This window comes from Kogia breviceps, chromosome 2, assembly GCF_026419965.1.
Source record: "Kogia breviceps isolate mKogBre1 chromosome 2, mKogBre1 haplotype 1, whole genome shotgun sequence".
In the NCBI taxonomy this organism is placed as follows: domain Eukaryota; kingdom Metazoa; phylum Chordata; class Mammalia; order Artiodactyla; family Physeteridae; genus Kogia; species Kogia breviceps.
In genome coordinates this window covers 649,510-666,428 of record NC_081311.1, presented here as the reverse complement: position 1 = coordinate 666,428, position 16,919 = coordinate 649,510, and the positions used below count along the sequence as shown (strand labels likewise).

Sequence of the window (16,919 nt, the reverse complement as noted above, 5' to 3'; positions counted from 1 at the left end):
TCTGCCAGCGTCATGGAGGCGTCTGCATCAGACTTGGCTCAAGGATGCAAAGCAGGATTGGCCCCGTGCCTGGTCGGGGAGCCTGACCCGGGGTCCAGCAGCGCCTGGGGGTGGTCCTCGCCCAGGCCTCCCCACCCTGCCCTGCGGGGTGGCAGCAGCCCTGGCACCGGGCTCGGGGCCTCACCAAGCCTGGGCTCAGGGCCGTGTCCTCACTGTGCGCCTCGGCCTGGGCGTGCTCCCGGAACTGCTGGGCACTGGCCAACAGGGAGGAGAAGGCGGCAGGGCTCACGGCCACCCGAGCCACCTTGCAGGAGCCTGCAGAGACAGACGCCGCTGCTGTCCCCACACGCGGCTTCGCCGAAGGCCCCCCGGGGCGGAGGGGACCGCGGGTGGAACGCGTGCGCGCGCTCGGCCTTGGTGCCGGTGGGCGGGGACCCCTGCACGCACCCCGGGGGTGGTGCTCCGGCAGAACTCACCCCCGACCTGGGGCACTTTGCCTTTGGCTGCAGGGATGAACTTGGGTTTTTCATAGGCAGCGCCGTACAGATGGGTCCTGCTGGCAGAACGCAGGGTGGGGTCAAAGCCCAGCTCCGGGGGGCCCAGAGGAGCCTCGACGAGGCCGACTCTGTGCCACATACCCACCCTGCAGGGAACAGGAGCCTCCTCCCTGCGGTGCTCCAGCCAAGTCAGACACAGGGTTAAAACGGGCCCCTGGGGGTTCTGTGTGCGGTGTTTCTCCCCAGACCAGTGGGCTCTGCTCCGCTTGAGCAGTGAACTGCAGACCAGGGCCACGTGCTGGCGGGAGGTGGCACCGTGCCCTCTCCCCTCCCCGGGTCGCACGGGCCAGCCTGGCCATCGTGGCAGAGGGACGGTCCCCCCTCCCCACCCCGCAGCGGGCGGCCCCCGCCGGCCTGTCTGTCCCTCGGCTTGGCAGCCCCCGCGCTGTGTCCACAGGGAACTTGGCGGGCAGAAGCCTGGGTAGCAAGCCCGAGCACAGGAGAGAGGGGGCCTCACCTGTCCCGTGAGTGGTGCAGAAAGAGGATCCGAAAAGTGGCAGGGATTTCACTCAGGAAGTTGAAGTGCTCTTCGGTGACCCGGAGATTCTGCCAAGCCTGCGGGGGCGTCAGGAGTCGGCGCCGGGCGGCGGCTGCGGGGCCGCGCGCCGCCACAAGGGGGCAGCAGACGCGCGCGGACTCCCCCGGCACCGCCCGAGCCCGAGCCGCCGCCGCGCACCCGCCACGGCACCGACCGGGCCCAAAGGCGCGCGGAAAAGCCCCGGCACGGCCTGCAGCACGGCTGCCTCCCTCTCCCTCCCCGCGGGCCTGGCGCCCCCCGCGCAGACACCGGCAGGGCACGCGCAGCACCCGCGCTTCCCCGCCCGCAGGCCGCGGGGGGCGGGGGGGCGGCCGGCGGTGCAGCCTGCCCTCACCCGGTCCCCCTTCTCTGCGGGGAAGGGTCCGCAGCTGGGGCCACACGGCACCCCGCGGGCCGCCTCCCCAGCGAGCGGTTGCTCAGAAGCCCATTCCCCACTTTCGGATGAAATGAGCTTCAGCTTTGCCAAAGCCGACCGGCGTCCGCACTCAAGCCCGCGGCGGTGCGGAGGGGGTTCTGGGACGCGGCGGACAGACACAGGGAAGCCGTGCGAACCGCGCTCGGGAGGCTGCGGGCTGCGCGCAGGGGCCACGGCCTCGCTCCAGGGGAGGGGCCGGCAGGCTTCCGCAGCTCGGGCGGCCCGCTGTGCGGGGCCCGGGGCCCCTCCGGGCTGGCGCACGTGGCGGCTGACCCTGCTGCCCTGTGCTGCCTGCAGAGTCTCCCATCGGTGAGGGCACCACTTCTCATCCCTTCTGTGGCCACTGGACACCTGGGTGGGCTCCCTTTTTGGGCCACAAATGCTGCTGTGACGTCTGTTCTTTGGGGACCACCGGCCGCAGGGGAGTTGCTGGGGGACGTCGCTTCCAAAGGGGCCACGGGGCCCCACCCCCGCCAGGGTCTCGTCTCCTCTCCCGCCCTTGGGGCTTTGCACCTGTTCCCTTTCAGCCCTTCTGGTGGATGTCTAGCAGTACCTGAATGGGGTTTTAGTTTTTCCGTCTTTCTGATGACCAGTGAACTTGCGCGTCATTTAAAAAGTTTACTGGCCACTTGGGTATCTTTTGTGAAATTCTAGTCCTGTGATTGTTTTCTGTGGGAGAGTCAGTCTTTCTCCTGCCGAGAGGGGACACCTCCTGTCTACACACAGGACACCAGCCCCTGGCCCCTCGCGTGTGTTGTATCTCCTCTGGGGCTTGCCTTTTGACTCCCGGGCTATGGTTTTGATGAACACAAGTTCTTACTGTCAATGCAGTACAACTGAACATTTTAGCACCTCTGTCTCCTGCGTAGTAAGTCTTACCTACTCCGAAGGCATGAAGCGGTCCCCTTAAAGCTTCTTCTGAAAGCTCTGCAGTGTTACCTTCTCAGGTAGAGCTGCCCTTCGTGCAGGGCTGCACCATCGGCTCTTCTGCCCTAAGTGTCACGCTTGACATCTGTCGGGGGTGGGGGGGGTGGGTCTGTTTCTGGGCGTTTTCTTGTCCCATCGGTCATTTTCTCCATTTGTGTGCCAATGCCACGCCGTCTTACCTTCTGTAGTTTTAAATAGGTCCTGGTATCTTGTATAGTAAGCTGGCATTTCCTTACAAACATCTTAATATGGAGCCTTCCCCCACAAACACAGGTGCCTCTGTGCTTACTGAGTTCTTCTTGAATTTTCCTTAGGAAGGTTTGCAGTTTTCAGGGTAGAAGTCATGTGTATCTTTTGTTAGATTTTCCTGAGGTTATTTGATTGTTTTGGATGTTACTGAACACGGTATTATTCAGACATTGTCATTGCTTGTTTGTAACTGGCATGTAGAGATACAATTCATGCTTACAGCCTCCAGCAGTGACCTGCCAAATCTGCATGTTAAATCTGTTATCGAGAGACTGTGATTTTCAAGGCCCACAATCATGTTGATTGTGAATAATCAGTTTTACTTCTTCCTTCTCAGTGCTTCTGCCCTTTATTCCTTTTTCGAGTCTAACTGTTCCATTGAACAGAAGCAGTGATAGCTTTCTTGTGTCATTTTGACTCAAGGAGAAAATTTTTCAGAATTATAGTATATAGTATGATGTTTCTATGGAGTTTTAAAGACATTGTTTATCAAATTAAGAAAATTATCTTCTATCTTGATGTTTTGAAATCACAGACTGGTGCTGAATTTTGACAAATGGTTTTTTTGCATCTATCAAGATGATCTTGTGATTTTCTCCTTTTCCTCCTGTTAATACAGTGAATTATAGTGAATGATTTAAAAGTATTAAACCACATGGAACACAGCCATTTGATCCTCATGTATTATCCCTTTTATAATCGCTGGATTTTACTTTCTAATACTTTGTGTCCACGTTGATGAGAGAGATTTTCCTTCCATGTAACGTCCCTGCTAGGTTTCTAGCATCGAGGCTCACTGGGCCTCTTTAAAGACACTTAGGAAGTATTCCTTTTATTCCTATCCTCTGGAAGTGTTTTGAAGGATTATTTCTTCCTTCAATGTCTGGAAGAATTTATTGGCGAAGCCAGTTGGGTCTGGGATTTTCTTTGTGGGAATGTTTTTAATAAAAGGTTCCATTTCTTGAAGCGATGTTATTCAGATTTTCCATTCTGTCCGCTTTGGTAGGTAATATTTTTGGAGGAATTTTTCCATTTCATCCAAATTGTCAAATTTATTAGAGTAAGGCTGTAAAAAAATAGTCGCTTATTAGCTTCTTGATGTCTGAAGGACCTCGTGATGTCTTTTTATTGCTGATACTGAAATTTTTGTTTTCTTTCTCTTTTTTCTTTATCGGGTCTAAGGGTTTATCAATTTTATTAGTCTTCTCTTTGGAACCAACACTCGTCATGACTGATTTCCTCTGCCGTAAGTGTGTTTTAATTTCATGGCTTCTGCTCTTCTCGTCCTTGTTTGTTCTCCATTTTTCTTAGGTGTTTTTAACTCTAGCTTCTTGAAATCACAGCTTAAATCACTGTTTTTAAGACTCTCTTTTGTATTCAAGGCTGTATTTTTCCTCCACGCCTTGTTTTAGACAAGTCTCCTAGGTTTTGATATACAGTATTTTTATTCTCTAAGTCCATTTAAAATATTTTCTAAATTCCATCGGGATTTCCTCTTTGACCAACTGATGCTGATAGACATACTGGTTAATTTCAAGGCAGTTGTGTGTTTTACAGGCAGCTCTTAGTTACTGATCTCTGTTTTAATTTCCTTGTGGTTAGAAAACAAACTGAGTGACCCCACTCTAATCTGTAAATTAGAGTGGAATGTGCCCGGAACTTGTTGAGGCCTCTTGTGGCCCAGGGCCGGCCACGCTGGCGCAGCGTTCCAGGCCGGGTCTGCCCCGACCTCCCGCGCTCACGGGCGCCCCACACGCCTCTGCAGGCCACCGCCTCTCCATCTGCTCTTCGCAGCCAAGAGGGCGGCTGCGGCCCCTGCGGAGCCCGGGGCCTGTCTGCGGCCGCCCCGCGTCGGGCAGCTCTCTTTTGCGCCTTCGAAGCCGCATCGCTGGTGCTCACCGATTCAGGACAGGGGTCCGCGCGGACGGACTCCTGGGGCGTCCCCTCCAGTAAGGCACCTTAGCAGAGCACTCAACGGTCCTCACATGCTAGTGTTTTCACGGTTCACGTACTGCTTCTCACCTCCTCCAGGCTGACCTGGCCCGGAGCGGCCTGCACCCTGTTTTGCCTCCGCCCCGCCGGAGGGAGGATTCCCGTCCCTGCATCATGGCACTGGCTCTCTGCCCAGAGACTTTCTTCGTTGTCACACCTGGGGAGGTGCTGGAGGCCAGGCTGCCGCTAAACACCCACGGCGCACAGGACGGCCCCACGACAGAGAGTCATCCTGTCCTCAGAGGTCAAAAGGAGGAAAGCAGCCTGGGTCAGGGGATGTGGGGTCGGCCCATGCAAGTAACCCTGAAGCGCCATGAAGGAGGAAGGTGGCCTTGACCAGAGCATCCAGGCCTGTTTTCTCTGTTGAGTTTCATCAAGTTTAATTTCTTTAAATCTCCAATTCATATTTGCTAGTCCAAATAAAACCAGAGGTGCTATTGGCTACCATGCTCTGCAAATTCCTTTCAAAATTAAACTCTAAGACTTGACTGAGTATAAAACTTTTCTTCAAACACAGCGAGGGCTGAAAGCAGAGCCCCGGAGTACCGTCCCCTCCACGGCCTGCTGCAGCCCCTGGGCACTTGTCCTTGCGAGCTCGCTCACTCTCGCTGTCACCGAGGAGGTGGGCTGCTACCCCCCCGCCGGGCCCACGAGGAAGCTGCATCTCAGAGAGGTTGAGTGACCCTCCCAGAACCACACAGCAAGCCAGGATTTGGACTCGGTCCCAGTGTGTCTGCAGAGCCACGGGGCCAGGGGCAGGGTCAAGGGCGTCCCTAGCTTGGTCACCTTGGATATGGCGGCCAGTCTCTGCCCCACGCTGGCAAACAGGTTGGTGGACGTCCTCTCCTGGCGCCTCAGCCTGTGCTGGAGCTGCAGCAGCGCGGCCAGCTGTGAGCTGCTGGTGTTGGCCGTGGCCGTGAGCAGGACATCTCGCATCCCCTCCGAAGCTGAGCAGCTCTGAAACAGACCACGGAGGCGGCCGAGGGGCCCGGGCACCATCAGGGTGGGTGGGCGGCCGGCACAGCCGCGGGGCAAGGCCAGGCCAGACCTTCACTGCTGTGCCCGCGGGCCTGCAGCTCAGGACGCAGGGAGGAGGGCTTGGCGCTCTTGCCCTAAGTCTCAGGAACACGAGCTTGGAGGGTTTCCACTGCTCGTACACCCAGGAGCCTCCGGGCAACCTCGGGGGGCCGGACCCCTTCTCCTGGTGCCCGTGGTGCTTCCTCCAATGAACGCCATCCTTAAGGCAGAGCCCAGTTGCAGCCTGGCTGGCAGGGCCACCAACGGAGGGAGCACCGGGTCTCGGGGACCCTCCTTCTCCCCAGTGGCTAAGAGGGACCTTGCGGAAGGCGCCCAGAGCACAGCGCACCTGAGACAGCGCCAGGAACTGGCAGGTGGCCGCGGGGTCCAGGGTGCCGACACACTCCACCATCTCCAGGCTGGCGGCTGCGGCGATGTCCAGGAGGTTGCTGCCCAGGGCCACCTGCAGGCACTGCAGCAGCACCTCGGACGCCTGGGCCAGGTACCGCTGGGCCAGCGCCATCCTCCTCTGCGGGGCGGGGCTCGGGCTCAGGCCGGCTCCGCAGGCAGGGCACGCCCGGTGGGGGGGCTGGGGGCTGGGGCGCGGGTACCTTCAGATTCCAGCCTTTCCTGCTGCGCTCCTTGGGGGTGGCCCTGAAGGCCAGCAGATTGCCGTAGGGCCCCTTGCGCTCCTCGTCCTCCTGGATGATCTCCAGACACCCGAGGCCGCTCAGCTCAGCGCCGCCCTACGGAACACGCACCTCCAGTCGGCCCGCACGTCAGCAGGGACGGCGGTGCCCGCCATGGCCAGGCGTCTCTGTAGGATCCCTGGGCGAGGGCGCTGTGGGCGCTGGGCCGGCATCTCGCTAATTTAGGTGACCAGCAGGACCCTGGCCCGAGAGCCTGGCGTTCGGCAGGTGCGGCCAGGGTGGGGCCTCAGCAGGCTCAGGTCCATGCCTGGCCTCCGGGGCTCACTCCCCTTCAGTCCTTCAAAATCACCTCCCCCGGCATCAGGCCGACCAGGACCCAGGGAGCCAGCTGCCGGTCTGCCCCAGGGGCCCGGGGGACAAAGGCACAAACAAGGCCCTCTTGTCTGTAGGACAAGCCACCCGGACGGGGTCCTCAGGATGCCAAGGGAACCTGCTTATGGGGCAGCAGGCCCAGGAGGACTCGGGTTGAAGGGGAGCCCTGGGTTTGAGGGGACATGACACGAAGCGGGGCCTTGGGGGCACGTTTCCCCAGCGGCCCCTCCGAGTTGGGGTGTGGTGAGGGCCGCTTCATAGACGGGACGCCCGCTCAGAAAGGAGCTGTGTATCTCGTCCACGTCTGCCTGACTCAGAGCCACCTGCTCTGGTGCTCAGTAAATACTGGTTGGACAAGGGGCCAAATGCCATCAATTCACCCATATGTGAGTCACGTCCTGCAGCCTGGAGACCCAGGACAGACAGTCACGGGCCGACCCCAGGGCCTGCACACCCAGCTGGGTCAGGGAAGTGGAAGCACCAGCCCCAAATCACACAGGGGTGCAGCGCCTGGCTGCTTGGGGCTGGTGGTGGGGGGGTTCTCCTAAAAGAGCAGGGTCTACGGGGATGAGCCTGGCTGCACTGCCAAGCAGGTGCCTTCCGATTGGAGGAGGTGGCATCTGCAGAGGTGGTTAGGACGGTGACCTGGAGCTTCCAAGGTGGCCAGCAGTGGCAGTGGCTGTCACCAGAGCTCCTTCTGAGAGGCACCAGGCCTGCTGGGTAGCCTTGTGGCGGGTGGGGAGTGCTGGAAAGAAGGGTGTGGGCTTCCTGTGCACTGATGCAGCTGCTGGGGTCAGGGCTTTACCGGACAGTATGGGTGGGGGAGGGAGCGAGGTGGAGGGCCCCCCTCTGTGCTATAGGATGCATGCAGGCCCAGTGCTCAGGTGCAGGCCAGACGCCCCGGTGCAGAGCTGCCAGGGTGAGGGAGACACCAGGGACACCCACATTTGGGGTGGGGTGGGATGGGTCCGTCCTGCCCTCGGACCAGGACCAGCCGTGTGCCTGCCCTTCCTCCCCCACCCGTTCTTTGCAAAGGGTGGCCGCCCCTCCTCGGGCCTGTCCCCGAAGTCCCTGTCTCTGTCCTTCCCTGCGGGCCCCTGGCAGGGCTGCTGCTGCCCTTTCCTTCTTTCCATAGCCCACAGCGCCCTTCTTGATGGGGATATGATTTGAGACCTGTTTGCTACCTCTGTTCTTACTGAGGTCAGGTGAGCTCTACATATCTTGTTTCTGTTTTTCAAGTGTAGGTGGTAGCTTTGTGAACCGGCCAGAAGCAGAAGCACGTACCAAGAGGCTCTCCTCCCAGTAGTAGGCGGGGCGCAGGGGGTCTGCACGCAGGGCCAGCAGGTGCAGGGCCTTCCCGGCCAGGCCCAGGAGCTGGGCACGGAGCTCCACGCGGCCGGCGCACAGTGGCTGCAGGCTCCCCAGCTGGGCCAGCACAGTGTGCGCCAGGGTCCGCTTCAGGCTGAACCGCTCCTTCGGGGACACAGGCCACCTCAGTTACCCCGCCCCCACCCCGGAAACACAACACGCCCACCGCCCTGCCCCTCCCCACCGGGACCCACCCTCTGACACCCCATGCATTGTGGTGGGGGTCTCCAAGGCCCAGGTGTTGGGAGGGTCTCAAGTCTGCTGATAGAACCTTAATTTGGGGCTGACTGACAAGGACATGAGTTTGTATGCAGTTCCATTTTAGGACTAATTTGATCCATTTAGAGTTACATCAAATTAATTTGATTCATACTTCATGAAATCTAAGACAACGTCTAAAATGCCAGGACCTGTTTCCCTAAAACAAATATTTTGCTGATGTAACTTATTTTCTTAACAGACTGCAGCTGACCTTTATGGACTCCTTACTGTGACGACAGAACCGTCAGAGCAAACTTGCGCCTTGGGGAGGGAAGCCGTCTGTGCCCAGGGGGCCTCCCCGCAAGCACGACCCCGCTTTCATTAGCCAATTCGACGGGGCCTTTCTGAGGCCCACCGAGCTGCTGGGGGCTGCCGGGAGCTGCCGGGGCAGGGAACCCACTCTGGTCAGAGACCTCGGGGGGAGGCCTGTGAAAGCTGGCCTCCCGGCCTCCCACTGGCTGCTCTGCACGTCAGGCACACGGAGGTGGAGACCCCACCACAGCATGACGGCCCCGTCGGTGGGGGGCGCGGGGGCCCAGTGAGCGTCCGCGGACGGTTACCAGGCCGACACAAGCGTAGTCACCGGGGCTCTGCAGGCAGTCGGCCAGCAGCTTGTCCACGGAGCCCCGAGCCAGCCGCTGCTCCAGGGTCTCCCCCCACATGAGCTGGAGCGCGTCCAGAGACACCTCCACGAGGCTGAGCTTGAGGTGCGCCAGCCTCCTCATCAGGGGGGTGCTGACGTTCTGTAACTGAGACACGCGCACGGCCGGTCACGGCACGGGCGCTCCCGCCAAGGCTCAGCCGCCACCCGGTCAGCCCCGACGGCCGCGCGCGTTCCGACGTACGGATACCCACGAAGATGACGGCTGCGCCCTCGCCCCCAAACCCCCTGCCACCTCCTCCTCAACCTCCTCCTTCTTAGGCAAACATGTGGCTACTTTCTCGGATTTTACATAAATGGAATCGTAAAGCGTGCACTCTCTGCCTGGCGTGCTTCCCTCGGCGTGGTTATGTTAGGGTCCGTCCGCGTTGTTGCCCGTATGTTAATCCCCTCGTACAGCTGAGCAGTGTTCTGTCGTGTCGATGCGCCAGTGTGTTTACCCACTCGCAGTCTGGGGCTGTTACAAATACCGCTGCTGTGAGCATTCACGCACGCGTCTGGGCGTGGACACGGGCTTTCATGTCTCTTGGGTAAACAGCTAGGAGCGGGATGGCCGGGGCATACGGCGGGCCTGTGCTTAACTCTTCAGGAAACCGCCAGACCATCTTGCCAGGTGGCCGCACACGTTGTGCCCCTACGGGCAGCGTAGGAGCGTCCCGGTTCCTCAGGTTGTTGCTCACATTCAGTGTGGTCGGTCCTTCAAGTTGTAACCACGTTAACAGGTGTGCGGTGGTTTTTCACTGTGGTTATAATCGGCGTTTCCCTGACTCGTAATTACGTTGGCCATCTTTTCACCTGATTATCTACCATCCACATATTTTCTTTGGAGAAATGTCTGTTCAAACGTTTGGTCTGTTTTTATTGCGTTGTTTATGTCTTTCTAAGTTTTGAAAGTTCTTTCTATACTCTGGAGACAAGACCTTTGTCAGATAAATGATTTGCAAACATTTTCTCCCAGTCGTCGACTTGTCTTTTCATTCTCTTAATAGTGTCTTTTGAAGAGCAGAGTCCAATTTATAAATTTGTTTGATGGATCATGCTCTTGGTGTCATACATAAGAAATCTTTGCTAAACCTAAGGCCGCAAAGGTATTTTCCTGTTTTGCTCTAGAAGTTTGATAGTTTTTGCTCTTACATTTAGGCCTATGATCCATTTTGAGTTAATTTTTACATATGCTGTGAGGTAAGAATTGAAGTTTATTTTTTGGATGCGGATGTCCAGTTGCTCCAGCACCACTGTTCTAACGATGGGACTTTGTTCACTGAACTCTCTGCACCTTTGCTGAAAGTCAGTTTTCTGTCTATGTGCGTGTATCTATTTCTGGATTATCTATTACATTCCACTGATGTTTGTGTATTTTTAACACTAAAACCACACTCTCTCAATTCCTGTAGCTTTATAGTAAGCCTTAAAATCAGGAAGTGTTAGTCCTCCAACTTTGTTGTTCTTTTTCAAAGTTGTGTTGGCTATGTTAGGTCTTTTGAAATTCTATATAAATTTTAAAATCACTTTGTCGGGCTTCCCTGGTGGCGCAGTGGTTGAGAGTCCGCCTGCCGATGCAGGGGACGCGGGTTTGTGCCCCGGTCCGGGAAGATCCCACGTGCCACGGAGCGGCTGGGCCCGTGAGCCGTGGCCGCTGAGCCTGCGCGTCCGGAGCCTGTGCTCCGCAACGGGAGAGGACACAGCAGTGAGAGGCCCGCGTACCGCAAAAAAAAAAAAAAAAAAAAAATCACTTTGTCAATTTCTAAAAAAAAAACCCAAACAAACCCTGCAGTATCTTGATCAGGATTGCAGATAATTTAGGGGGGAACTGACATCTTAATAACGTCAAGTTTTCTGAGCCATGCACTTGATATATCTTTCCATTTATCTAGGTATTGTTTAATTTTTCTCAGCAATGTTTTGTAAGTTCTTGGGGTACGAGTTTTCACTTTTTTGTCAAATTTCATATTTATGCTGTCATTAATGGTGTTGTTTTAAAATTTTTAATATCCAATTGATCATTCCTAGTATATGGAAATATACAATTAATATTTGTATATTGTTCTTGTATCCTGCAACCTTACTAAGCTCATTCCTTAGTACTAATAGCTTTAGTATTTTGTAGATTGCACAGGATTTTCTATACAGACGACCATGTTAGCTGTGAACAAAGACAGTTTTACTTCTTCCTTTCCAGTCTGGACGCTTTTAATTTCTTTTTCTTGTTTTGTTGAATTGGCTAGAACTCTAATAAAATTCTGCATAAAAGTGGTGGACACATTGCTGTCTTATTCATCACCTAAGGGGAAAGCATTCAATCTTTCAACATGTGAGCTGTAGTTCTTTTCATAGATGCCCTTTATCAGATTGAGGAAGATCCCTTCTGTTAATAGTTTTTGTTTTTAAATTAGAAATGGATGTTGGATCTTGCCAAATGCTTTTAGTGCATCTATTAAGATGATAATTTATTTTTAATTTTAAAAAATATATGGTGAGGGCTTTTCTGGTGGCGCAGTGGTTGAGAGTCTGCCTGCCAATGCAGGGGACACGGGTTCGGGCCCTGGTCTGGGAAGATCCCACATGCCGTGGAGCAACTAGGCCCGTGGGCCACAACTACTGAGCCTGCACGTCTGGAGCTTGTGCTCCGCAACAAGAGAGGCCGCGACAGTGAGAAGCCCACACACCGCGATGAAGAGTGGCCCCCACTCACCGCAACTAGAGAAAGCCCTCGCACAGAAACGAAGACCCAACGCAGCAAAAATAAATAAATAAATTATTATTATTTTTTTTAATGAAAATTCTAAAAAAAAATATGGTAAACCAAATTGATTGATTTTTGAATGTTAAACAAGTCCTGGGATAACCTCAACTTGGTATATAATCCTTTTTATACATTGTTGGACGTAATTTTCTAAATTCTGTTTAAAATTTTTCCATCTATGTTCATGAAGAATAATGGCCTGTAGGTTTGTTTTTTTTTAATGCCTTTACCTTGTTTTGGTATCAGCCTCATAGAAGAGTTGGGATATATTCCCTCCTTTTCAATTTTCTCAAAGAGTTTGTGCAGAATTGGTATTATTTTTCCCTAAATGTTTGGTGGGATTCACCAGTAAAGCCATATGAGTCTGACCTTTTCTTTGTGGAAATTTTTTAACTACAAATTCAATTTATTTAATAGATAGTGGGCTATTCAGTTATCTGTTTCTTTTTGAGTGAGCTTTGGTAGTTTGTGTCTTCCAAGAAATTTTTCCATCCATTTCATCTAAGTTGTCAAATATATTGGAATAGAGTTGTTCATGACATTCCCTTATTATCTTTTTAATACGTGTAGAGTCTATGGTGATGTCACAGCTCTTCTTTCTTTTCTTTTTTTTTTTTTTTTTTTTTTGTGGTACGCGTGCCTCTCACTGTTGTGGCCTCTCCTGTTGCGGAGCACAGGCTCCAGACGCACAGGCTCAGCGGCCATGGCTCACGGGCCCAGCCACTCCGCGGAATGTGGGATCTTCCCGAACCGGGGCACAAACCCGTGTCCCCTGCATCGGCAGGTGGACTCTCAACCACTGTGTCACCAGGGAAGCCCACAGCTCTTATTTCTGATATTGCTTATTTATGTCCTCTCTCTCTCTCTCTTTTTTTTTTGATCAGTCTGGCTACGAGTTTATCACTTTACAGATCTTCAAGACACAGCTTTTGGCTTTATTGATTTTCTTTTTAATTTTTATGTTTTCTATTTCATTGATTTGTACTGTGATCTTCAACTTCCTTTCTTCTACTTATTTTGAGTTTGATTTGCTCTTTTTCTCCTTTCACATTGCAGAGGGTGAGATCATTGATTTGGGATCTTTTTCTCTTCTCATACAGGTGTTTAGTGCCACAAAATTTCCCCTAAATATTGCATTAGAGATATCTTAAACATTTTGATATGCACCCCCTGCAGCACTACAGTTCAAAATAATTTCCCTTTTGATTTCTTCTCTGGCCCATAGTTATTTTGATGTATGCTACTTACTTTCCAAACATTTGGGCATTTCCTCCATAGCTTTCTAGGTTTTTAAAAATTGAGGTAAAAATCACATAACACACTTACACCCTGAAGGGACAGTAAGCCCTGAATACGGTGAAATAGTTCTTCCTCTTCGGCAGCAGCTCTCTGGACCAGGTCGTATGCTTCCAAGTAACATGCAATTTTCCGTTCTTCATCTTTCTCATTTTGGGCAGCTAACCTTTATTGGATGGAAGAGTGGAATTTAGAACAAAAATGTCAAAGCATTACGTCGTCAGTACTAACGAAATGTGTAGCATGTAATTTTCTTGTAATTATGATGTATATTTTATTAGTACTTTAAATTTTATAATTAGATGTTTTACCTGGAAAGATATTCTCAATATATCTCAGAAAAGAAAAAAGGAGAGATCTGGAGTAATGCAGTAAGCACAGTATGACACTATGTTTATAAATAATTAAATCGGTGCTTGATACATCAGGTGAAGCAATGCCACAATATTAGTTGTGCTGGTTTAATCATCTAATTTTCCTGTCTGTGTTTTTTTGCATTTTTTAAAGTTCTACATATACTGCTTCTATGCTAATACTGTGTTAGGTTAGGTTTCACAGGTGTCAGGTTGCTTTTCCCCAATAAAGGCTGTTTGTAATACCCTGCCCTTGGTTTGCTTGCTGTGTCTTGGACGCTTGCGTGGCCCCGACCGCGGGGGGGCCCTGGGTGGGGTGCGGGGAGAGGGGAGGGTCACGTGGGAGGGTTGGCAGCTGGGGGAGGCCCTGCTGGGGGCCGAGCAGGGGCTGGCCCGGGAGGAAAGCCGGGCGCGTGGGGGAAGCAGGGAAGCGCAGCGGAAAGGCGAGGAGGGGGCGTGGGCCCACCCACCTCTTCATTTGGGCGCGCTCCAGCCTGATGTCCACACACTGCTCCTTGTGGCCAATGCTGGTAAACTTTTCCTCAATTTCCAACAAGCGATCATCCATTTCCATCAGCAGAAACGAGTTCGGGACAGGTTCACAGTCCACCGGCTCCTGGATGGCTTTGATCTGGAGGCTCACACACCTGCGGGGGCGGGGGCGGGGCGGGGCGGGGCGGGGCAGGGAGGCCGTGCTTCCCTGAGACTCGTGGTCAAGGCCACCGCCCACCTCTAGCTTCCCTCCGGGCGCAGGGAGAAGCACCTTCCCCAGCGTTTCTTGACACCAGAAATCCTACAAGCCACGTTCTTTGGTCACAATGCCATAAAATTAGAAAGTAACAACTCCCCACCCACCCATCTCTTAAAACACTCAGGGGCAGAAAAGAAAACCCACTGGAAATGGAGTCTGTTCACAGGTCACACCTGCAGGGGGCATCAGAGGTGCCTCTGCTAGGGGGAGAGACAGAGCCCGGCGGCCAAGGAACCCATCCCAGAGGGGGAGACAGAACAGCCATGACGGAACAAGCCCTCTCCCAGCACAGGAAGAACTCAGCAAAGACCAAGAGAGAACACAGAAAACCAAAATCAGGCAAAATCCACAATTCTTTGGTCAGTAAAGCAGAAGCTGCTCTGAGAAGGCAGATTCAGTTGGAATCTGCAAATCCAACTTAGGAGACAGACCTCGAGACTTTGCACAGTTATGAGAAAGGCACCCATGAACGTCCGTGCTAAAACCGCGAGGAAACCACTTTCTAGGAGAAGATAAACGACCAGGAGGATGGCTCGAAGAAAAGCTGCTGATCTGAAAGCTAACGATCCTACTTGGGGTGGGTCTCTCTCCTGCGGCCTCCCGCCTCCCAGGCAGCTGCAGAGGCCCTGGTGCTGTCTCTGTGGACCTGACACGTGGCCCGGAAAACTGGCGAGCAGAGGAGCAGACAGACCAGCAGACCCCAGGAGGACGTCTGACCACCTGGCAACGCGGGGAGAGGAGGGGCCGGGCCTGCCCCAGCCTTAGAGGCTTCCCGGAGACGGAGCCACTTCCGGGGGAGCTGAGAATCCACGGGACAAACAGGGCCACCCGCCCCATCCCGAGAGAAATGCTTGCTGCCAGGAAGGGATGCGGGTGGAGGCTGTGGGCACAGGGCCTTGTCCCGTGAGCCTCTGAACTTCGTAGGCTTGAAATTTGGCTTAAAAGTTAATAGATGGAAAAAAGTAAACCACTGTTTTCATATTAACATTTTCTCTTACAAAAAATTACCTGGCTTCTAGGTCTGTGGTCATGAATTCCAATATGGGCATTCGGTTCGGTCTCTCCTTCTTAAGAACGTTGAAGGTATCTATGAGCTTCTGGAACAGCTGGCAGACCTGAGGCAGGCCCAGCAGGGTCACGGCGGCCCCCGCTGTCCTCCCCACCCCGCCACACACCCCGCAGGCTGCACCGCCGGGCGGGCAGGCGGCCGGCCCCTCACCACTGCCTCTCTCCTCTCGTGCTCGGTGGACAGAAGCGTGTCCGCCAGGGTCAGGGTGGAATCGTACCAGAACTGCTCACTCCCCCCCAGGTGCTGGGCCCTCTCGATCATCTTCCGAGCTTGCCCGTACTTCTTTTCCTTGTTTGCCAACCGTGCCAACAGGTGCAGGCATTTTGATTCTGCACAGGGATCGTCGAGCTCCTAAAAAAGAGGTGCGTGTTGAGATAGGATGGGGAGTGGCGGCGGGGAGAGTGAGCGAGAGAGAGATAGAGACATAGAGAGACAGAGACAGAGACAGAGAGACAGAGAGTCAGAGAGACAGAGAAACAGAGACAGAGAGAGACAGAGAGACGGCAGCAGTGGCACCAGGCCTCTGCACACACTGTCTGAGCTCTTGTCTGGCGACATGCCTGCAGTGTGAGGGCACAGGGGCTGGACTTGATGCCTGTGTATGTCTTAAAACCTACTCCCCTGACTCGGGAAAGCACTGACAGCCCTGGAAAGCCCGCTCCGGGCAGCAGGAGGGTCGGGTGGCGGCCAGGTGGAGGTGAGGGCAGCGTGTGGATGACTCTTTGGTGGGCCTGGGGGAGGCTGACAGGGAGGGTCACGGATGCACGGGCACAGGCCAGGAGACGGGACTGTGGCGCCTGTGGCACGTGCGTGTCGGCTCACAGCCGCCCACCTCCCTCGGCCACCTGTCCCCCCTCTGGGTCCCCATTCCTGGACCCTGGGAGCCCTTCCGTGCCTGTGCTCCTCTGCATCCCCCCAGGGCCCACCCTGGCCGCTTCCCTTCAGCAGCCGCACGGCCTTCTCGGTCCCTTCCCAGGCCACGCTCCCTCTTGAGTCTGGTCTGCACACACCTGTCCCACAGGTGCAGTGGGCCGGGCAGGTGTGGCCTCACCTGGAAGGCCAGGTACGCCTCTGACAGGAGCAGCCGCGCAGGCTGGTACAGTTCCATCTCCAGCAGGACTTCAGCCTTGAGGGTCCACAACAGCGGGAAGGACATTCCATCCAGGCCCCTGCCGGTCTCTCCGTTTATCTTTAAAGTCTGTAAGACATGCAGGCCCGCGGGTGCTGCGTGGGTGCTGGGCCCGTGCTGTCAAGCGATGTTCCCCACCGGCCCCGCACCCGCCAAGCCCAGCCCCCACTCCGGTGCCCGTGGCCGGGCTGTCGCCCAGGAAGTCTGTCTCTCCTCACCCACCAGGCCCACCAAGCCGTCCCGGGTGCAGGTGGCTCGCCTGGCCTGTCCTGCAGGAGGGCTCTGCGCACTCCGGGTCCCGGCCATCTCCCAGCACGAAGGGAGTCCCAGGTGTGGTACTCCCATGGTAACAAGTGCTCATGACCTTGGAGCATGGCAGTGGGGATGGTTATTTCCTTTACAGGCAAAAGCCCATACGAGGCGAGCCCACCACCGGACGGGGTCGGGGGCAGGCCGTTGGGCCCTCAGAACTCTGGCCGCTCTGGCTGCGAGGGCCTCACCCTTTCCCCCTTCTGGTTAGAGCGGTAGCTCTCCCCGGGGGGGCACCTGCTGCTCCCAGCCCGTCCTCTCT

At 54.8% G+C, this 16,919-nt stretch overlaps 1 protein-coding gene across 1 annotated transcript in view; it reads right to left on the bottom strand.

Moving 5' to 3' along the window:
* The window catches only part of CFAP46 (cilia and flagella associated protein 46), an 88,365-nt gene that overhangs the window by 13,655 nt on the left and 57,791 nt on the right, over positions 1 to 16,919 (bottom strand). The window contains exons 35-47 of the mRNA XM_067023764.1: positions 16,271 to 16,417; positions 15,370 to 15,570; positions 15,159 to 15,265; positions 13,870 to 14,046; positions 13,077 to 13,212; positions 8,907 to 9,095; positions 8,002 to 8,190; positions 6,307 to 6,441; positions 6,045 to 6,224; positions 5,465 to 5,635; positions 1,015 to 1,112; positions 477 to 553; positions 185 to 315 (exon numbers count right to left, since the gene is read on the bottom strand). Of these exons, the coding sequence (XP_066879865.1) occupies positions 185 to 315; positions 477 to 553; positions 1,015 to 1,112; positions 5,465 to 5,635; positions 6,045 to 6,224; positions 6,307 to 6,441; positions 8,002 to 8,190; positions 8,907 to 9,095; positions 13,077 to 13,212; positions 13,870 to 14,046; positions 15,159 to 15,265; positions 15,370 to 15,570; positions 16,271 to 16,417 (1,938 nt within the window). The remainder of the gene's footprint in view (positions 1 to 184; positions 316 to 476; positions 554 to 1,014; positions 1,113 to 5,464; positions 5,636 to 6,044; positions 6,225 to 6,306; positions 6,442 to 8,001; positions 8,191 to 8,906; positions 9,096 to 13,076; positions 13,213 to 13,869; positions 14,047 to 15,158; positions 15,266 to 15,369; positions 15,571 to 16,270; positions 16,418 to 16,919) is intronic.